The following is a 23164-nucleotide window of genomic DNA, read 5'->3' as shown; positions in this document are numbered from 1 at the left end:
GCGGTGCCCGGAGGTCTCGCGCGGCGGAGCGTCGTCGGCGTCGTCGCCAGCGGCGCGGTAAAAACCGCACGTGACCGTGCCCGGATGAGCCCTCTCCCGGCAGCGGCCCGGCTTTGCGCTCCTGCGCGGGCCTTTTCCGCTGGCGGAAAGCGGCTCCTCGGCGGCGTGCTCGTGGCTGCGGGCGGAAGCGGCTCCTCGGCGGTCCCGGCGTCCGTGGCCCCGTCCCCGTCCTTCCCCCGCGGGGCCTGGCCCCTCCTGCGGCCGCCGGGGCGGAAATGCCGGAGAGGCCCCCGCTTCCCTGGCGCTGTAAATTTCCCCCTTGCTTACCTGTTTACTGGGGAATTAATTGCCTAAACAGAACAGTTTCATCCAGTTTTATTTCCCTGTGTTCACAGCAATTTCTATTTGCTTCTATTGTAATTAGCGCACTCCTTACATGGCCCATTTAATTTTAGCAGATTTATGATATAATGGATGGGCTACGGTTCTCTGTGAACACAGTGTGTTAATGCTTTGTAGCGCTGAATTACAGTATTTCAAAGTTCATTAAAAGTGCGGTTAACTCATGGACGTGCATCTCAGTGCAGGAAGGATATTCCCCTTTATTGCCTTGATTTGCTGCAGTGAAGCAGAAATAGGCTGGTTTGGGAGGCTGTAGAGAGGGGTGTGCGTGGTTGTCAGGAGTRAGCATCAGATTGTCTTAAACGCTCTCGCTGTTTAGGGCTGTTGCGGTTACTCCGTAAGGGAAAATTGTACTTTATTAAATCAAGTTGAAGAGAGAAGTTTTAACTAACAGTGAAGATGATGCTTTTTTTATTGTTCAAATCTCCTATTTGTTATTAGCTTGATAACATGTCAGTACATGACAGTGTTAATGCACAGTTTTATATAGCCATTAATACAGTTATAATTAGAAATGCAGCTGATACAGTACATGGGTTTAATACAGCATTATTAATTATACTGCATCCTCGCCAGGAGGCTGCTACAGCCGGTTCTCTTAGAGGCTCAGAGACTCATTGTAATATGTATTAAATGCACATTGCTGCAGCAGAAATAGCTTTATGGAGAAGCATATTCCTGCTATAAACTGGGCAGAGTGACAGTACAAGTGCTACTAAGCACCCTATCAGCGTATTTAAAACTGTCCTGCAAATGCATTTGAACTTGCGAACAATGAGCAACGTGCTGCACTGCTGCAGTTCAGCTGGGTCTGTGCAACCCACTAATCCTCACTAACAGGCAGTAAATTATGTACCTCAAAATTTATACAAATGCCTGCCTTTGACATCAGTGGGCACCACCCAGGTTTCACCTTCAGGATTCAGATAATCAGCTCTCATTCCTACTGGCTTCCCTCAAGACCGGTATGGAAATAAGTATGTGTCTGCCAGGGATCAAATGCTTTTGGAGACAAAAGTAGGTACTGAAAACATTACAGGATACTATCATCTCCCCATGATGCTTTTACACAAAGCGCTCTGTTCCTCTTTTGGCCTGACATAGTTTCAGCCTGACAGAATCCAGCAGGCCTGCTTGTTTTAAACAAGAGCACATCCTATTATTTTTTTGAGAAATGAAGTGTAAAATTAATGCTTATTATTTTGAGCTCAGGAAAAAAAAARGGCAGGAAACCCAAGATTCTTGTTTGCAGTGCATTGCTCATTTAGTGTTAAAATCAATTGATCCCCACATAGATACACTTATGGAGAAATGGGAGAAGACCTAGCACAGCAAGCAGTAAAAATCTGCATTTTATTTTACAAATGAGAGGGGCTGCATAATTCACTTGAGTTATGTAGGTCTCTCATAGGTGCCTGTCAAGCTTAAAAAAAGATGGAATAAAAATTGGGGAAATGATTATATGTTTTCTCTTACTAACGCCCAGCGCCGCATGGTTGAATGGAGTGTTGGCTGTCACACTGCACTGTCAGAAAGCTGCCTTGCACGTACCTGTATGATCTTATATAATCCAAGAAAGTTATTCTCCAAAGGTGACTGAGTATCCCTATATATACACTGTGTTTCCATGTAAAATAATATGCTGTAAAATGCCACAGAGAAGAGAGTGATTATAGCAGCAATTCTATCTATATCTTTGGGCATTTTCATATTTTGAATACACATGCATGAAAAGAGAAACGTTTGTCATGCTAACCATGGTACTTTTTTCCCCCTTTTTTCTTCCTGGATGGTTTTATAGACACAAGAAATACATAATGGACTCCTGTGGGAGTGGAATAAAAACCCCCACCGGTGAGGAGAAGGCCTTATAATTCAGAAGTGGATTTGCAAATCAAAAGGTCTTGCCTCGAGTGGGATAAATTTCCAGATCTGCAGGAACCCATTATGTTTTATTATTTTTCATTCGAGTTTTAGTTTGTTTGTTATGGGTTTAACTATTTAAAATACTGCAGGGATCAGCCGAGAAAATACACAGTCTTTGTTACCTAATTAAACATACGAAGCCTGTAAGAATATACTTCAATTGAAATGTTGAATATTAGCTATATTGTTTTTTCAAATTCTACGGAAATTATAGGTATTTAGGCTGCAGAAGGCGCAGTCTTCTAATCAGCAGTGAGTGTCTGTCGGTATTTATGAACGCACGTGCTCACACAGGACCAGAGGCTGTRTATGAATCACTGTTTTCCAAACACCCAGTATGTGGAGAGTAGAAAATTAATGTCAAACGTGATTTCTCTGATTTACTCGTTGAGGGCGTTCATTGCGTTCCCCTAGTGTCTGCTTTGTCCTCCCCAAGTTTATTGCGCGGCGGCGGCGGCGTAGCCGGGGGTGCCCGGCACGGCGCTCCCCCCTTCCCGCCTGCCCCGGGCGCTGCGGGCGGAGGGGGCGCAGGGCCGGGCCCGAGGCGAGGGCCTCCCCCGGGACGTCACGCCACGCCACGCCACGCGCGCCGCGAGGGGAGAGGCGCGGGTTTGGAGAGCCGCTCTTCGGAGAGGATGACGCGCCCGTCCTTGGTGGCTGCCCCAACGGGGAGCAGCAAAAATCGTCGCGTCCCAGTTCCCGGTTACGGCCGCCCGGGGGGCTCGTGGGGCGGCTGCTGCTGCGGAGTCGGTGGCCCTGGCGCCTTCCTGTGCTTCGCTGCTTCCTCGCTATCCCCGTCCCGCGGTCCGGCCTCCCTCCCGCCCGTGGCACGGCAGCGTTGCCCGCGGCGGGCGATCCAGGGGCGATCCAGCCCGCCGCTCCCCGCCGCCGCTTCGCCCTGCTCGCGCTGCTCGCGCCGTCCCGGGAGCCCTGCCCGGCGCCCACGCTGCCGCGGCGCCCGCGCTTGCCTCCTGCCCGGCACCGTCAGCACCCAGCGCCCGGTAAAAACAGCAATTCCCCGCMGTTCAGCCATTTTAAGGTGTAAAAAGCTGCTTTAAAGCAACTGTAAATAAAGACTCTGTGCTTTCTGGAGGCTCAGGCTGTTCGCAAGGTCCAAATATATTCAGCAAGAGATCGGTTCACAATATGATGTAGTGATTTTTAGATGTCTTGGGACTAAATATAGAAGTTAGTGAGATTTGGGGATTTAAAAATGAAGCAGAACAGATGCCAAAAGACAGAATTTCTATAGCTTTTAAAATATGTTTTCCCAAGAATTTCACTTGGGCTGCCATAGTGAAGGGAAAACAAATTTGGGGGAAATACTTCCAAAAAACAATTACAAAATTTTAAAATTTTAGATGTTTACTGATTTATGTAAAGTAGATATTGCAAATTTGCCTTCTAAATTTCTGTTCTTCCATCATTTCAATAAAACAAAATGATTATTTTGTATTTACTTGTGGGAGTTGTTTTAATATGGCGTCAGTACCTCACAAACCATTCCCAAAAGAATGCACCCCCCCCAAAAAAATCAAAAGTCAGTAAATAGAGAAGCACATCTTATGAAGTTAGTAGGCTTGAAATAATGATTGTTATTATTTCTCTATGAGCACAGCTAGAACATAAGGGCATTTAAAATGGGCGTCGTGTATTCAATGCACCTCTTGGAAAAATGCTTAAGATATGTTACATGGAAATTACACATTCAAATGACATTTAATGGCCTCCCTTCAGCTTGGAAAAAGCCAAGAGGTATAAAACTAAGGCTGACGCTCTGGTCTGGATTCCTGCTATTCTCTGATAGTTTCTTCCTCTTCCAAATATTTGCAGTGTAATGTGAGGTGAAAAYAGCATTTCAGCCTGCTCTCAGTGTTGTTGGTTGAATTCACACTGTTAAATTCATTTTAAATGCTGTTTGAGTATTTAATAATATATATCCAGTGCAGTGATGTTCTGCCTTTGTGGTAAGAAACAAGGTGGAGCGGTACGATATTGTCACCAGCCTGCGAGCAGGAGTTTGTGTTGCTGGTAGTTTGATCACAGCGCCGCTTTCATCACAGCTGAAAATAAATGCCCCTAAATCTGACTTGGGGCTGTACACCTGAATGCGTTGTGCGAGTGACTGGGTGGGCTTTTGTAACGGGGACGGAGACGCGGCGATGTCTGCGGGTCCTTGAAGTCGTGCAAGCCCGCACCAGCCTTGCGAGCCGGCTGCTGCGTTCCCGACGCTAATCTGCTGTGTCACTAACAAGTTGTATCATTTGAACCTTGCAGAGGAAGGCATCAATCATGAGTGCAAGCTGTGTAACCAGATGTTTGACTCTCCAGCAAAGCTCCTGTGTCACCTGATTGAGCACAGCTTCGAGGGGATGGGAGGCACATTCAAATGCCCTGTTTGTTTCACAGGTAAGGCAGTGAGACCAAGACAAGCCTCAGTGTGCATGGCTTGATCCAGAAATGACACACAGGGGATTTGTAAAATACTGTATTCCTTTCCCTGGGAAAAGAAATACTGTGCTTGGAAATGTTTAAAATATCACCTGTCTAAAAGCAGAGCTAGCTCAGAAGAACCACGCTTTGGTTTTTGACACCATGCAGCACTGCCCCAATGCAACAAGCTCTCTGCACTGCTGCTCACAATTAAAAACCTGTTAAAACTGTAGGTTGTGGTGTGAAGGTATGATATGTTTCCCAACACAGTATGTGAGGAATGGGCCTGCGCTTGCAACCCTTTGTTCACGTGAGGAGGTAATCTGTACAAGGCCGGGTAGCTTGTAGTCTTACAGTGGTGAGACTCATGTGAATAAAGGCTTGATAAGAGGAAACTGTATAACTGTGTAGGTTTGACAACTGCTTTCTCAGAGGTTTCTTTAGGGCCACGTTGCTCGTGAGCACGTTTTCCAATCCTGCTCTTATTCTAAGTGTGTATCTGAATGCCTGCTATGTAGTCATCCCTTGTAGTTCATTTTAAGATGTCTCAGCAATGCAAATGATCTTTGGTGATCTTGGTTAAAGGACCTGCAGGATGAATTTAGAGGATGCCTTTTATACACTCTTCAAAATAATATTTAACATTTAAGTTTTCAGACTAAAAGATGAGTATCATGTACATGTGTGACTGTGGTCCTCTTGTCAATAAAGAGGCGCTCAGCACCCATAATTTAACTTCAGTGGGAGTAAGGTCGACACTTTGAGAACAAATTTGTTAATTTGTCCTTTCCTGAAACGTTATAAAAAAAAGCTCCTTAACCAGATGTGTTTAATTCCACTGAAGACGCTGATGATCCTACATGTAAAATAAGACACAAAGTATTTGAGATATATTTTTAACCAGATAAAGCCTGGATTCAAGGTATTTTACTTCACCTGATAAAATCAGGATGTCAGTCCAAAATCATAATGCAGATGCTGTGGTATTTATGGTGTTAAATCATGGTCTTTTTTATTTTGAATGGACAAACTGTTTAAAATGTCTGAAAGTTGTGACAGACTGCCCTTTCAGATTCACGTGTCTGCCAGAAATGCTGTTCTGGGCTGTGCGTCTTCCTGAACAGCCATCCAGGCCTCCCCCGGCCCAGTTGTCCTGCATTAAAAATGCATCCGCTGCACCTGCAGTGGGCCCAGGGCTCCCTGCAGGAGCAATGACGTCCTTTCTTGGTTTGATGATTGAGTTCTTCCAGTTACCTGTGGACAGCGTTAGCTTTATGTGAAATATCAAAAATCTATATAGGATTTAGAGTCTGTTAGAACTAAACTGACTGTCAGCCAAGAGACTCTAAATTGACTACTTGGAAGAAAATTCTGCTGAACGAAGTAGACTGGGCACTTCTCCGGTAGATATCGTTGGGCTTTTAAGAGTCTTTGCAACTGTAAATGTGTAGTTCAAGAAGGGATGTGTTATGTGAAGCAATCTTAACTGAACATATGTGTTGTTTCAGTTTTTGTACAGGCAAATAAACTGCAGCAGCACATCTTTGCAGTCCACGGGCAGGAAGATAAAATCTATGACTGTTCCCAGTGCCCACAGAAGTTCTTCTTTCAAACAGAGCTTCAGGTATGTTTGCAACATGAGTAAAAGCAATGCTAAAGCTGTTGACTTTTCCATGTGTAATCATCGTCCTTGTGTAGCATTTAGAAAAAGTGCATAGCTCAGTGTGGTTTCTCCTGCTTTTAAACCGCAGAAGTCTCCCTCAGTCTCCTTCTGTCTCCCTGGGTACTATCAGGAGACAAGGGTCTCTGAGTATGGCTGGAATAAATGAATAAGACAAGACAAATATCATGATTCTTTATGAATATTTCTCTTGACAGTAGTGTTGCTACGTCCTGACATGTCTACGTCAAACTYCTTGTAAATAATTTCTTTTTCTCTATTAATAATTTAGGGACTGATTAACATACAAAGGCTAAGCAAACAGCAGGATGCCCCCCGCCCCTTCCTCGCTATTAAGACAGAAGTAAAGGAATTTTACCCACCTAAGTACAGGAACAAAGCGCGTGTACAGTTGAACGCAGTGCTTTAATTAGAGGATCCACCAGGGCAATAGCACGTTAAAAAGCAGCAGGGTCTGGAAACCAGGCATTACCTACTCATTTTGCTGTCGGCGCCGGGGGCCACAGCCATACAGCCGGAGCCCCTGCAAAGCCTGTGTTGGTCCGCAGCCCTCGGTGAACTGCAGCCGGTCTCGGGGCTGGCTGCCCTCACTCCTGGCTTGGGTCTGCTGCGGCACCTGGCTGGTTTTAAAACCAAACCGAGATGTTTGGTGTTAAACCTGTTCAGATGCTGCAACTTCCACAGGTCCAAGACGCCCGCCTGGGCCTCCCCGCCAGGCGAGCGTTACCTGTGCAGCGCCTCTGCTGCAGCACTCCTGCCGTCCCCTGGCAAACACGGTCTTTTTATAGAATGCTACTGTATGCCTCATTTAAACCTATTAGCTTTATAATCCATGATTTACTTAAACTTTGGAGGGTTTTTATTTATCTTGCTGAATTCCCAAGCTGCTGCCTCTTGTGTCGTGCTGTCATGCTGTGGAAGGATGGTTGATCTTTTCACTTTGTTGATTTTATTTTTTTTTCTCCCAGGGGAATCTCTTCCTTCCCTTGTTCTAGCAACCTGATTTGCATAAGTGTACAAAAGTTTTAACTATACCTTGTTAATATTTTAATAAAGTCAGCAGATTTTGTTTTTGTGTGTTCTCACTGTGAACATTGTATGAAGGCAACGGTGGCTTGCAAAGCCAGCTCAGATTTTTCCTCCCATTTTTCCTTTAAAGTGGTGTTTGGTCAAAATGCCAGCACAATTAAAATGGGTGTGCTGCCTTCCTAGGTCACTGCATTAACCTTTAAAATCAGATGGTCAAATAAAGAGAAGCTTGTTAAATTATGGTCTTAACAATGGCTTGCTTTTTGCAATTAACCGTTTTAATTACATAGTGTTTCAGTTCTGAAGTGTTGTGCATAGCAAAATCTCCACAAATAGGAGCTTTAATCAGATAAATTATAATTATCACTTTCCAATTTTTACATAGGATTTTTGTGCATTTAAAATTTCTGTGCTCATGATAATTACACAAGTAGTTTTGAATGGTTTTGGCTGAATGAAAAGGTAATACTTAGCTGCACAGTTTTAGTCTTTATTTTGGTGGTGACTCAGAAATGTGTATTTGTTTGATGTCAGGGATTTTATTAATTCAAATACCCGAACCAAAATATCTGTATAAATCAGTTAAAAATGCTCAAGCCTTTTGAACCAGTCTGGTTTGGCATGATCTCATCAGTTGCTTATTTGTAAGTTGCCTGTTCTGAATTCCTCAACTTTTTGTTGTATTTTTGTTGAGTAATGAAGATTTAGTATTATTTTAGTGAATCAGTTGTTCAGCTGCTCTTAACAGTTTAATCTGCATAAACCTTTCAATCTCGTAACAGTGCCATTGTTCTCATGTGGGAAAATCACCATCCATCAAATGGTTCTGCTTGATGAATTTGACTTTTCAGTTCTGATCTTGCTTTCCCACTGGTGTAAAATAACAATTATTCTTTTTAAGCAAAAATCTGAACCTACGCTTTGTTTTACTTCTTTGTATTTTTAAGTGAAACTATTGAAAATACTTTTTAAAAAAATGAGCATTTAAATATTTCAAGAAGAAATTCAGCATGGTGAGATTACAAAAAGGTAAGACAAACAAGGAGGGTGGACAAAATGATATGCAGAGGAGGGAAAAGGTAGCTCTTAGAGATGTCATGGAGTGGCATGAATTAGCCCTGCTAATTTGTGAGTATTTCTTTAAACCATTGCATTAAATACCAAAGATGCCAAGAAGGGCATATGTATGCCATGTGACAAATAAAGATTGACACTGTAAATGTGCGTTTTGGTGCTTGGTGCAAATACTGCTTCAGCAGCACAACACCCTTGAAACACCCTCCTTTCATTGCTGAAATAGTAGTTGTATTTTAATGTATGTTTATGTTTTGATGTTGACATGATTTGGTGGAGCCAAATCCTAACCAGGGCCTAAGAAAGCCTTGAGGAACAAAGCTCACTCTGTTCATGTTGTGGAAACTCCAGTGTGTATCAGTGGCAAATCACACAGGGGTGAGTCAGTGAGGTTATGTTGATATTATTGCCACAAAAGAAACAGGATGTTATTTAATTGCCTGTGTTATCTCATTAAAAATAAGGAAAGAAAACATGGTGAGCTTAAGTATGAAACATAATGAGAACAGTGTGTATGGTATCTCAGACAGGGTGGAAGTAAAATCAGTGCATCCTTAGAGCAGAAGAAATCTGAGAAAAGGCTAGTGGTTCCTAGTTTTCACATCCTCAGTTCACTGTATGGTAGTTTGTAAAGACTGACATCTGTGAATATGATGAAAATCTCCCCCAAAAATCAAATTTATGCATAATTTATAGAACTTCAAGTCTATGGCATTTCATTCTTTCTACTGAAATGTTTTTTCTGAGACAAGTGTAGACTTTTTTTTTTAGGAGTTAAACTGCAATTCACTCAAGTCTCACACAGACTGCAGAAGGAGACAGAGCATGATCTCTAGGACCTGTATTACAAACCATTAGCTTTTAACTGACTGCAGAAGCTAGAATGGCACGCAGGACATCCAGGCATGGGAAATTACCTTGCTCTTTGACAACCAAAATATTGGTCTTTGCTACTTAAAATATAATAGGGAAGCCCTGCCAACTCAGAAGATAGGTCAGAAATTTTGATACCCAGTGGGTGCTGAGAATTATGTTTGTGCTGTTATTCACAATTGTGAAATACACCACCTTAACTGCTTGTATCAAGAATTATGTTAAGCAAATTGTGACTAAACAGTGATTTTTAGAGGAAACTTGAGGATTTTCATATGTGCTCTTTTGCCACACTGTTTTTCCGAAGAGCCATCACATAACCAAGGAAGTATTTGTATTTAAAGGATTAATCCCTGCTGTTTGCTTGTGTACTGTTAATCATACTGTTTCCTCCAAAATGATTACAATTGATGAAAACTAAGGCAAGGGATATAATAAACAATGCACAAATAATCCGGGTACCAAGGGAGCAGGGTACCTGCCAGGTCTTTCCTAGCACAGGTGTTCAGGTGTTTTATTGCCTGCTATGAATAAAAGGCTTTCTTTTCTGTTCAGATTTGGAGATATGTCAAACCACTAAATTCAGGGAGCTTCACTGGAAGAATTTGCTGTCATTTTAAGTTTCTTAAAAAGTATACATATCAAAAGGAGAGTGGCTACTATGGCTCATTGGCCAGCACTGTGGTTTGTTTCTCTCCTCATTTTATTTTATGTGAAAAACTGGCAGTTTTCTTATATCCATAAACAGGCATGAACTGCAGCACAGAAATTGTACTCATTATATTAATAATGATTTACCATGAGTGTCCTCCAGGGGCTTGATTTGGTCCACATCAAAGTCCTTGGGATTTTTTGTGCTGATTACAGCTGATCGAGCCCTAAGCAGGTTGTCTTTTCTTAAGAAGTCAGCTTTTAATGTCAGCTCGATGTTGGACGCGTCTTCTGTAGCAGGCTGTATCCTGCCTTGGTGAGGGGATCGCCACAGCGAGCCCTCCTGGGTCTGATTCGGCCTGTGGGGGCTTCAGCCAAGGCAGAGTCTCCTGGAGCCCCGCTGGTGGTCAGGGCACGGGGGACCAACAACTCCAGCTCTCGTGCAAGCGGGCCAGGCAGCCCGTGGGGTGCAGCCATGTCCCCTGAAATGGCTGGGGAGGATGTGAGCCCCGGGGCTTGCGTGGGACCCAGCTGCACCCGGGCAAGTCTGCAGGGCCACCTGTACAGGCTCAGCCCACACCCGAGTGCGCTGAGAGGTGGAAGTTAGGAGATTTGGGGGTTGTCCCCAGCTATTCAAAATCTTTTGGTAATCAGTATCTCTGGCTACTACTTGAAAAATTGGCCTTACCTATTTCCCGGGGCACAGAAAGGCTTAATTAAATAGGAGCAAAATTTTTTTTCCAAACAACCCTGTATGCATGCAACACTTCAAAATATCTCGGTGCTTCTGTCCTGAAGTGTCCATAGGGTCTGCAATAGAAATATAAATCTATGGTATTTTGAGAATATTGCAGAAAATATTTTGCACGGGGCGGTGGGTGGGTGACAGGGCAAAYAGGACCTGAAATGTGACTGTGTCTCAGAGCAGTATTTTCAGTTACGTAATTTCTGCTGTATTTTAGAATTTATGCGTGGCGTGAATATTAAACACCAGGAACRTCTTGCTGGAAACAAACCACAAGCTCTAAATTTCATATGAAGTATCAACAAAATTATGTACAGGATTAATTGTTTCTGCTACTTAACTAAAAATTTTTTTTTGTTTTAAACACAATCTATACCTTTCCCTTTTGGCTGTTGAAAGGCTTCAGAGTGTGTCATCTATCTCTGCATTTTTTGAAATGTCAGTCCTCCTTTAAAAACCTGAAAATGACATAGTCTGTTATCCAAGCAGATTTGGCTAACATTTCTTAAAAAATGTTGCTGTGGTGCTTGGAGCATTGTTAAATTTTAATTATTAGTAGTTATAAAGCTAATAAATTACAAGAAATCCAAAATCTATTCCAGCCATATTGCTGGGTTTCATTCAGACACAGCCAGATAATTATAACTAACAATAATTAAAAATTGAAAGTGCTGTAGGCACATACCCATCATAYTGAGTCTGTCTGCCTGAAAGTCCTTTATGGACTGCAAAACCAGATCTGTTGTCACAGGAGAAAAGAATTTTGCCTATTAGCTTTCAGGATTTCCTCACGTATTTATAAATTCTTTGGAGAAACATATGAGTGTTTGCAAATCTTGGTTAGGAACGGGCTGTCGCAATGACCAGAGCGTAGAAACCCAAGCACAGACTGCTGAGCAATGTAGCYGCAGCTCGGTAGCAGCTGCGTGTGATGTTGTGTGTGGGTCATGTGGGAGGTTTCCTGGGGTCTAGCGAGGTTAATACTATGCTTAAAAGCAAGGGGGGGTTGCTGCTTTGGTCCCCTGTGTGATTTGCCAGCACCTTCTTCCCTAGCACAGCATGAGGAGGGTGTTTGCCGGGGCTGAGGTTGGGGGATACCTTATGACAGCCATGTGAGCTGGGCTGCACCACCTGCCCGTGCTCTGCAGGGCCCCTTCTAGCTGAAAACAAAAATCTTGGATTGCCCTGTGTTTGACACAGTGACAAGATGCAGCATTTTTTGTCAGAAAAGAAGATTCTGATCCACATACATCTTTACCGTCCTTGGGGTCTTTTCAGTGAGACAGAGGCAGCTCTCCCAGGACTGCAAAGACTCACCTGAGATGAAGCTTGGAAATGTTTATGGCTGGAACAGTCTGTCCCAAAACAAAAAAACTTCCTTGATTTCTCACACCATGAATACTGTTCTGTGGCTGGTGCTGGCTGATATGTACCTAACTTCACATTAATGTGTGCAGAGTGGAGATTTGAGAAGAAAAAAAAGGGAGGGGGGGAAGAAAAAAAGAAGGAGCCAGGTGAAAGGCGTTGTTTGAGTCATTAATGCACTTAAGCGCACCCAAGTGTCAACATGTGTGGTCAAGTGTAAGGAGGCATGTAGTTGCAATGTGGCAGTGCTGGCACACAGAAGGGACTTCCTACAGCAGAGATGGCACTTGGATCCGTTATTCAGGCTGCCCAACTAAACCCGTCGTTGCCTGTCATCTATGCCCTAGGGCAAGGGTCCAACCAACTTTTGCATAGGCACCATGCCATCCCAACAGATGGGCATGAGTGTAAGCCGCCAAGAGACAATGTATATGCATCAATTGTGTTTATTGAAAGCACAATTCCTGGTTGGAAATGTTCAAATGTCTGTTTATTCTGAGCTAAGATGCCTTTAGTTAATGGATAGGGAAATGCCATCTAGCATTGAACTATTTACTTTATATATGTTGTAAAACATAAAGTAGACATGCACCCATATGTGTGATGTGCTGAATATAGAGGCCAGTTAAAGATGTATCATGATACACAGAGCCCTTCATAAAATTGACTCAAAGTGCCAAGGTACTGCTCTCCCCTAACTATCAGAGGCCAAATTTTGTAGGAGCTGGAYGTGGACTACTAAATCACTGGCACGTTCCATAATAATGTGCATGGACCCAACCTTTTACATTTGCAGGTTTTCCTTTGCACACAGATGTCTGACTTCAGCTCCCCGTTTAGTGGTGGAAACCATTCTTATTTTCATGGGTAAATAGTAACACGCTCCGCCAGACCAAAGCTAGACTGTAGTTTACACATCCTTGCTGAAGGGATTTTTTTTTCATGTGGCAGAAAGAGAGAAAAACCTGTAACATAGAAAACTTCTGCTATTATATTCAAAAACATGATTTCCCACCAGAAGAGTGATTTATGGGACAATCCAGAGGAGAGTTTACATGCATGCATTAAAGGATGATTCCTTCCCCAGCTTATTAGTTTTGTTCAATTAAGACTTGTTAGTGTTCTTGAAAGATGTGTTTAAAAAAATGCCTCTGAATATACAATTTAGTATTCATAAAGATCTGGGCATGTTGTATGTAAATAAATGAAGCAGGAATGTTTCACTTCCAGATATATTAATGCATGCCTATCCTTTTGGAAACAAAGCACATGAACTGTGTTACTGTTATACATCCATTCTTAACAAAAAGGAGGAAGCACAGGAGAAGAAATGGAAAATAGATTTTCTTTCTGAAAGAGCAGATTGCACTCTCTGGTCTGGCAATAACAATTACTAATGACATTTAGAGAGAAATTAAGGATGAGAAATGCAAGTTGGCATTTCAGCAGTGCCAGTCAGTAACATTGCATCAGAGCTCACAGGAGAGATGAGAAAAAGTTTAGGGATGGAAAATTAATTTTGTTATGTCAACAATTAACAAATACCTTTTCTTCATTCTTTACCACACTATCACAAATTACCACTGTGATAGTATTTAGCAGCTCCTCAGGTGAATGAAATAGCACTTTGAAATCCTTACTACTGGAGTGAAACACCCAAGCTTGTGTTTTGTTCCATTTTGTTGAAGAAAGAACAATAGAAAAAGGATCAAACTGACCAGGGAGGGAGAAAAACAAGTTCTTTAATGTGTGGTAGCAAGAATATTCTGTAGTGGCCTCTCTCTGCAGAGCTCTTTTTTACAAGCATGAGTGAATTAAGCTTACCTGTGCTTTTCCTGTGGTTGTATTATCCTTGCTTTATGAATTTGGAAAGGCAATGTGCCCAAATCCGTGCAAGAGAGTTTTGGAGGAGCCAGACTCATCATGACCTGGTAACTCTGGTCTGGTAACCTCAGACCTTTCATTCATTCAGGCTTTTGTGTCTTGGTAAGGTGAAATTTCTATCCCTATAGGAAGGTGGAAAAGAGGAGTTTTCCTGCTTCTCTGCATGTAGCCTCATAGTAAAGGTGACACTAGCAGCAGGTCAGAAGGGCAGGTGTGGTGGTGACCAGGCCATGGGCACAGCTACCTCCACAGGAACTTTTGGGGGGAACTCCTTCCCAATGGGGCAGCTAATCAAATAAGAAGAAGGGTTTGAGTTTTGGTTTCGTTTTTTCTCTAAAACGTTGTATCACAGATTTTTCTTATAGTTACTGATGGGAAGAGGAATGGATTTCTGATATGGCTACAGTGATTTTCCGCTGCTGTGGAAAGTGGTTTGTGATTTGATCATGGATTAGCTCTGTTTCCTCCTGTAAGTGTCGCTATAGTCCAAAGGAACTGACTTCAATTTTCAAAGGAACAGGGACTGCTGCATTTGCAACCACAAGCATTATTTAAAGAAAGTAGCAGAAGAGGCTAAATTAGCCTCTGTTTTAAGCAGTTCATTGAAGGTGGTATACAACAYGCTTTTAAAAGTTCAGTCTCTTCATCTGCTTGCTGCTAGAGCAAAACGAGGATGCTTGTCCAGACATAACGGTATATGCCTGAGTGTTTTCACAAGAAATGTCTAGATCATTAAATATAATAGGTCTCAGCTGCAGTTTTGATCACTGAAGCATGCACACAATTCATCACAGCAAATTAGGTACGTCTTTGTAACTTATCTTTCTGCAATTTGCTGGCACTTTTAGAGAGCTGAAACTTATATTGTATGTGCTGCAGAAGCCATTTCAGATAAAATATTCTATGTTTATTGTTGGAGAACAAGGATTCACTAATAACAAAAACATGGAACAGTCTATGTTTCTGTTTCTGCATCTTGCAGAACCAGCAGTAGTACCAGCAGAGATCCCCAGCCACATTCATTATTTATATATTTTAGTGAATTTCTTGTCTGCAGTAAAAGAGATGTAAGCTTCAACATATCAGCCTGTTTGTGCCAAATCCTATCCTACAGCCCATTCAAGAAACCTGAGGCAGCCGTGGGTCTCACTCATTACACAGACCACTTATCTGATTGGAGTTTTGTCCTCTCTGGCTTGCTGAAACGTTGCTTGTTCTTTAAAAGCTTGGTTTGACCTTTGGAAAGAAAAGGCATTTGCTATTTTTTTTTTCCTAGAGAGAAGTAAACCCAAAACCTACTTAAATGGAAGTTGGCATTCAAAAGCAGGGCAGTTATTGAAAAGCATTTACTTTATTACTAGAAGAGGACAGACGCTAGTGGACTTGAAAATTACGTTTCAGTGGATTCATTGGTTTCGGTCGCTAGTTAGTCTGTGAGCAGATGGATATATTTGTAACAGTTAACAGGAATTTATACTCTGGGTTTTTACGTTTGCCTTCAGAGCACTGCTATCTTACCTGCTGATGGGAAGGGTTTGGGGACTTATTTTATTCTACATTTCTAGGAGAGGGTATGTTTGTATTTCTAATTGCAGGGATTTCTTACATCATAGAAGGTCCTCAGTTTTCAGAAATGTGAATGATATATAGCTAGTGTGCAAGGAAAATGTTGTAAAAGAATCCCCCAGTACAGCTGCTGCAGAAAAAATAAATATCTCAGCCTAAACCTAGATAAACCCCAACGGACTGAGAAAATCATTTTCAATAACCAGATATTTTTAACTCTGTATATGAAGGTAGTAATCGCCAGTTGCCTATGTTTGCATCTAGGGCCTGCCACCGTCTAATTGCTTGTCTTTTTTTCCCSCAGAAATTTAAGGCTACTGGTTAAAAGAGCAATGCATTAAACACTCAATCTCCAAAAYAGAAAGAAATACTGCTCTAGCCTCTACTATGTGGCATCTTTAGGTTTCAGGGATTTCGTTTAAATCTGAAATTTATAACCAGGAGAAATAAATTATTAGATTGTAAAAGCAGCTGGGGAGGGAGTAAACACAGTCCCTTTTGTCCTCTATATCATTTCCCCAGGAAGATAATAAATGTATCACAAGCGTCATGTGTTTTCTCAGTCTTGCAAACATTGTGTGCGTTGTATTTTAGATCTGAAGCTGAAGTTTTTCACACAGGAAATCCTGGATTGATACTGTGCTGCTATTTCCTACTACCACGGTGCTGGTGAAGCCTCCATCAGTTTTACCATCAGAAGGAATTTGAAAAATAATTTCTTGAAGAAATTTGAAAGTGCCTTGGACGTACCTCTGATCTGCTGAGTTAGAGATTTAGGGCTTAATTCTAGGATTTCTCTGCTTGGTCAGCAAAAGGCGGTGGGAGCAGGGTTTCACCTCTACATGCTGGACTGAGATGAGGGTGGTGTGTCCTGCTCAGGGCATGTCTTTCCTGCGCAGTTTTAAAGAGCAGGGAGTGATTCCTGCTAATTCTTTGCTGACTTCCCTGTTCCCGTTGCTCTGCGAGGTCAAATATCCGGAGCAAGTGTGAGCAGCTGTCAGGAAAAAGTGGGACCTAGTAAGAACAAAAGGAGGAGGAGGAGGAGTTAGAGGGTAAGTTGGTAACTTGCCTTGCTACTCCTGGACGCGTACTTAGGGCCTGCCGTTGCCTGCGTCTCGGTGCTTTTGGAGCGGAGGCTGYGGCAGTATTTTTGGCCCAGCCTACCTAGAGGCAGCTGTGATACGGATATAGAGCTAGAGCAGCCTGGACTCTCCTAGCCGCTCGTTCATGTTGAAGTTGCTTTCAAAGAGGTACATTCAAACATACAGTTACGTTTGTGCAATTAGTAGTCTGATTTTCCGTCATGTTTTGCGAATAAGTTTTATGTCAYGCTTTGACCTGAGGGGAAAGGAAGAAGCTAGAATAATGTAGAAAACCATTTGTTTCAAGATTGTGCCTGTTCTGCGGTTTTTGCTTATGTTAAACAAAAAATGGCACAGGAATGTTTGGTGGGCAGGCTGAGTGCATGTGTGCAGTGACCTGGACTTACGCGATAAACGCTAACGGTCTGATTGCTAATGCTCGGTTCTCTCCTCACGGTTTCGAGTTGACAGAATACCTTGCGATATACTAAACTGCCTATCCATAATGAGGGTAGTGGGGCTCTACTGGAAAAATTTAGATAATACAGATAACATAGCACATGCTGAGGAGTTTGGGGTAGAGACAGCTCAYGTCTTTGCATAAGGTCAGCGTGGGTTCAGCCAGGCTCTTTCATCCCAGCTCAGCTGCAGCCCTTTGCTAGCTTCTTGCGGAGCTGCTGGCGCTCCCGGCGGGCCGGGCGCGTGCTGGGGGAGGCCGGGTCCGTGCGGGCTCGCGCCCCTGCGCCTCCGGGAGACGCTCCCGAGAGCCTCCGTGTCAGCCAGCCCGGCTTCGGCAGCTCCGTCCAGCGCGAGCTCAGGAACGGAGCCGCGCCTGAGCAGAYTGATTTTCTGCAGAGCGTCTCCGGCGTCCTCTGCACCGGCTSCCGGGAAGGCGGTAGCAGCGCCTCAGTCCCCTCCGCCGGGCCGCCCTGCTCCAGCTTGGCACCGCGCGGAAGGGCCGGAGCGCTGCCGGAGCGGAGCCGGCCCCGAAGGAGGGTGCCCTCATTGGGGTCTGTTGCACAGATAAACCCGAATAAATTGCTCTGGGCGGGGAGGTTTGACTGCCTGTAGCGTGTCTGCCGCCGGCRCGCGGAAGGCCTGGGGAGGAGTTTCCGAATGCGTTTACTTTCGAAATGTTTGTACTCCTTGCTGCTCAGACGTGCTTGTYGTCTTTTTCATGAACTCGTGATAGTTGAAAATGCAGTTTTCAGACTAAATGTCACATTTTCCTGAGACCAGTGACACCATTGTAGCAGAACAGAGCTGGCTGAAAAGTCCCGTTTTCTACCAGTGACAGTTGCTTCACACACATCCCAGCGYGGCGGTACGGCCTCCCTATCTGTCCTGTGACGTTTTGGAGGAGGTGGCTTCGTCCTGGTGATACTCTGGCCCCACTTACGGGAACAAACCACGGTGGTTCTTTYGCACTAATAGCTCCGTTGGGGTTAATTCCTCCAGCCAAGCGGGCAGTGTGCTGATCACAGWTAGGTCTGCAGATTTCTGCTCTGCTCGTGGCCTGTACACTAATGGGGAGGCAAGTAACATACTTTTATAAACAGTAGCCTTGCTATTATAGCCAAGAGACTTGTATTGGAGGATTTTTATATCCCTTTTGAAATTAGAAACCAGCAATAACAGCCATTATGTCCAAGGCAACAGGTCACTGACCAGTCATTTTGTCAGCGCAGTAAGTGCGTACCACTTGGCAGGAATAAGAGAAATGTATTCATAACACAGGGCAATACAATTTGTCATATCAGTATTCCATTAGAGAGAGTTTTACTTTAGTAACTGCTTTATAAAAACATTACTGATAAAAGAATTGTGCTAATGTGTAGTCTGGATGCAGTAGGCTCAGCTCATTTGAAGTCAGCCCGTTTGCACTTGCTTATTTGGTCCAATGAACTTTATTTGGGTGAAACTCCCATCCTTGTTGCTGGAGGGTATTGCCCAGGTGGAGGCTGGGGGATGTGCCCCAGCTAATGCCTGCATTAAGATTCACAATTAAGGCTAAGTCTGTKCCATACTTGGTCTTTAGCACCAGCAATATTAAATTGTTGCTACAAAAAAGCTGAAAAAAAATCAAATGCTGTTCTATGAGCTTTGCCGTTCCTAAGAGCAGCAGTGCAGGTTAAGGAGACAGTTTTAGGTTCAACTTTGAATTTCTGGTCTTTTGTTGGTTTATATTCCTATGGAAATGGTCCTTCAATGAAGGTTTTTGCCTATGTGTTTTGATTGGTGAAGGTACTATGTAAAGCAGTTCCCTTTTGCTCTAAGTATTTTTGAGCGAAAAGAGTGTCGGGGCGTCAGGGTGCCATCCTGGTCCGACGATGGAGACCAAATTGGGAAACTGCGTAGTGTAGAAGAGGCGCAAAGGGGGCCGTAGCGATGCTGCCAGCCCTCTGCAGTGCGCTTTCCCTCCAGKCAAGGGGGGCTTAACGAGATGCCCCTCAGACAGGCTGCAAATAAACCAACAAGGCTGTGATGCGGAGTGACACATTTTTGAGAGGAATAGCTGATAGGGACTCCTGGAAAAGGTTTTCCCCTTGCAAATGATGTTGAAGCACTTTGCTTCCCTGAGTAGGGCCCGTAAATGGATAAAAATAGATGAGCACTGGGAGCGGTGCTGAAATCCTTGGCATAGCGCAAGGAAGTATGTATGTGCGCGGAAGATATTTTCTCAGATTAGTGTGTGGCTTGTATCTCGGAACGGGTTTGAGTTGCGGCGCTGGCGTTCCTGAGGGTAGCTGTGCAGGCTCGCTGCCCGCCCGCCAGCCCCGAGGAAGCAGGCGCGGGGCGCGGGAGCTGCGGCGCGGGGCGCGGGAGCCGCGGCTGGGGCGCGGGGCTGCTCCTGGGAGCCCGGCGGCACCGCTGCCCGGGAGTCCCGGTCCCTCCACGCCGTGGCCGGCCGGCCACGTYGCGTGCGTGGCGCTGGGGCTGGGCATGCCCCTTCCTGCGCTTCRGCTCCGCGAAATCGCCGGGATTCGGTCAGACGGAGACGCTGGGGGCGGCGGAGGGGAGGAGGAGTGTAGGAATTCTAAAAATATTCTGTTTTCATGCACTTCTGACAGTAGTAATTAAATTTATACTCCTCCCTTTACATTTAAGGAGTGTAAGGTTCTTCCCTAGGTATATTTTGATCTTATGCATGGCATAGTGTGGACTACAAGTCAGAAGGATGCCGATAAATTTGCATTTCTGAGTAAAATTCTCAGGAGCGTGCAGTCCCTCAAGACAGGTATTATTAGCTCCCTTGTTTCATTGGGTGCCTGAGTGAATCATAGCATGTTTACGGCTAGTTTCTCTAACAGAAAATGCTGGTTATCTCTTAATAATGTATTCTCCAGTGTTTTTTATTTCCAGAGCACCGTGGTAAGGAAATTTTCCCAAAGGCTTTAGCTTGCTTTTGTACTTCAGTATTTTACCCAGTGTTTTTGGAAGAAGTGTAGAGCCTGTTCAGTGAAATATTTAATAGAATGTGAGAGGCTATGCCATGCTTAAACTAGCGTTTGGAGTTAATTGGTAATAGATTCACCTTATTTTATTCTGAGATTTTAGAGAAGAATGATGATAGAGAATTATTAGTCTCAAGTGGAAAGGGAAAAACACGTTAGGTGAGTTGTCAAAGTCTGATTAGGACTAAACAACCTGAATTAGAAGAGAAATTAAATTCATAAATCATTTAAAAAATCCTTAGCTATTGCAAGGAAATGCTGGCATTGAGAAAAATAACTGTATTTGTTTAAAAAGATAATTTTTCAAACCCAGAATAGCATAGAAATGCCTATCAAAGTGTGAGGATTGCTAAAATTAGAGCAATTGTCTAAGTCTAGAGGTGAAACCGAGCCAAAGACTTGTGCAGACCCCSCCAGACAGCAGGCGAGCGCGGCGAGCCGGGGCTGCGGGCATCCACCTGCGCCTCTGCGCGGGGCTCTGCGCGCCTCTGGCTCGGTGTTACAGAGCGGTGCCCGGCAGCGACGTTTCCATATAGACCAGTGCAAGCAGCAGAAAAAGAATTTTTTTTTTTTTTTTTTTTTTAAAAAAAGCAGACGGTGTTCAGCCTGTCGTATATCGCGCGCAGCTTTTCTCTCTTTCGCGCGTCCTGACATCGTGGCATCTCTTCGCGGCTCCTGAATGCTCCCGTGGGAGCGGGAGCCGAGGCCGACGGCTGGGCTCCGGGTGCGCGCCGCGTGCGGAGGGGCAGGCAGCTGCGGGCCGGCCGTGCCCGGGGGCAGGTCAGCGTTTCTGCCACCCCGTGCAAGGGGAAGGCGGGTTTGGCCCCAGGCACCTAAGCGCGTCAGTGCCAGAGCACCTAAGATGCAGGTATTTCCAGCTGAAATAGCCAGCTCTGCTTTTCTGCTGACACCAGTCCTCCAGATGTATTTTCTTAGACACTTGAAGTGATTTTTTTTTTCGGTTCAGTAAAGGACAGCTTCCTAACTGCGTTTGTTCAAGTGCCATCTAAAGTGTGCTAACACTGAGACTGACTGACGCATGGCAAGTTATCAGATTTTCAGAGATGTGAAGGAAGCAGTAACGCAGGCAGACTTTCCCCTTCACAAAGGATGTGCCACCTTTCGTTTGCTTCTACCTCGATTTCAAGGGATTCTTCAAATAAAAAAGGCACATGTGAACCTGTCTTCCTGACAATTCTTTTTTTTTTTTTTTTTTTTTTTTTTTTTTTTTTTTTTTTTTTTTTTTTTCTTTTCTTTCCCTTTTTACAATCCTTTTTTTTCTTTTTTTTTTTTTTTTTTTTTTTTTTTTTTTTTTTTTTTTTTTTTTTTTTTTTGAGCACCGTGATAACTTGGAGTTCACTTGTTACAAGCATTTTATGTAGTGGGTGAAATATCAGGGGAAAGGAAAGCAATAATACTGTATTTCTTGAAAAACTAAGATCTAAACAGATAAGTGTCACTGGGTAGGAGTTACCTGAAACAACTGGAAGGAAAATTAACACCTGGTTTTATGGGAAACATTGGTTACCACTATCAGTTTTAATGAAGTGTATTAACTAAATTGTGTTCTGAGTATTCATTCAGCCCTGTTTATGGCACACTCTTGAGTACATTTACTGTTTGTCAGAAGTGCAAACTAGTGAACATATGAGGCTTTAAGACAGGCCATCTGTTAGTCTTAGACCCTTGGATAATTGTCAAACAGTTCTAAAAATAAGCACATACAAACTGCAAGGGGGTGCAAAGGTGATTTTTCTTTAGTGTGTGTGATGGTAAATGGAATGTAACAACCAAAAAATTAAAAATAAACAGTTTATCCTCTGATGTAGAGTTGTGCTCCTTTCCTCTGTCTCTGTCTTCCTGTCTCACTCTTTTCTTTCCTGGAGTGAGCTCTTCTTTTTTATTTAGTTTTTTTTTTTTTTTTTTTTTGCTTTTCTGGGTCGTGGCATCTCTTGAATGCCTCTCCAGTTTAGGATTAAAGCAGCACCAATTTAAGGCTCACAGCTTTCCGTAGAGAACATAATCTTCAATGGCTAAAGCAAGGGTCGTCTTGTGTCCTCTGACTAAAGTAATCTCTTTTTATAAAGTCAAGGCGTAAAGATTTCGATCTTTATGGATTGCTGTTAGATGAAAACAGTAACTGTGCACATACATGTGCGTGCTTATGAACGTATAACGAAGGATAATGACTGAGAGATTTTTGGACATTTTAAATTCAAATGATGCAAAAAGTAGTTTTAAAAAATAATGTTTCAGATGGTATTTTGTAAATATTTAGACATTCTAACTTCTGTTCWTAGCAATTTGGAATTTGTGTTTGGTCTGTTTTTTAAATGTTCAACTGAGAGACTTGAACCTTTGCCTCAAGTCAACAGCTGAATCTGAGGATTAGCTTGTGTCTTGCAAGCTGAATGCATTGACATTAAAAGGAGGGATTGTTTCTCTTCTTTCTCCCAGCTCAATCCATAGGAGACAAGGGAGAGTAAATAGGGAGGAAGAAGCAAACCCCAAAGGAGGCCTCAGTCAGGACACTGACCCCTGCGCTTGCAAACCGCAAGTGCCAACAGTGTTTTGGGGTACTGAAAAGGCAGAAGAAAGCTTGACCGGGAAGGGGGAGAAGGGCAGGGGAGAGGCTCCCAAGCTCCTGCCTGTCTCTGGAAGACCCCTGCGTGATGGGAAAAATGCAGTGATTAATAGGAATTGCCTTCCAGTGTCACAAGATCATACAGTTTCGCTCACGTTTCACTGCTGGAGTCTGCATTTCCTGCCTGGGTTGTTGGTGGTAGCTCAAGCACCTGCATTTCTGTAGCCTGGAGCAGCAGGGCTGCCGGGGCAGCTGAGCGGGCTGATGCTGGGGAAGCAATGCGCAGGCAAAACACCACGTACTTACACTCCCAGACATGTAGACATGCTCATATTCATGGGTCACCCCATGGGCTAATCACCAGTTAAGTTTCATGTTGGCTGTTTGTCACATGAATCTATTATCTGTGTAATT

General features: G+C 43.6%; 1 protein-coding gene across 1 annotated transcript in view; it reads left to right on the top strand.

Annotated features, from left to right (window-relative positions):
* The window catches only part of ZNF423 (zinc finger protein 423), a 172374-nt gene that overhangs the window by 144011 nt on the left and 5199 nt on the right, over positions 1 to 23164 (top strand). The window contains exons 8-9 of the mRNA XM_085303736.1: positions 4606 to 4737; positions 6270 to 6385. Coding sequence (XP_085159862.1) covers positions 4606 to 4737; positions 6270 to 6385 — 248 coding nt within the window. The remainder of the gene's footprint in view (positions 1 to 4605; positions 4738 to 6269; positions 6386 to 23164) is intronic.

This window comes from Rhea americana, unplaced genomic scaffold, assembly GCF_003343005.1.
Source record: "Rhea americana isolate MKP2758 unplaced genomic scaffold, rheAme1 scaffold_20, whole genome shotgun sequence".
Classification (NCBI taxonomy): Eukaryota; Metazoa; Chordata; class Aves; order Rheiformes; family Rheidae; genus Rhea; species Rhea americana.
This window is presented reverse-complemented; position numbering and strand designations above follow the sequence as displayed.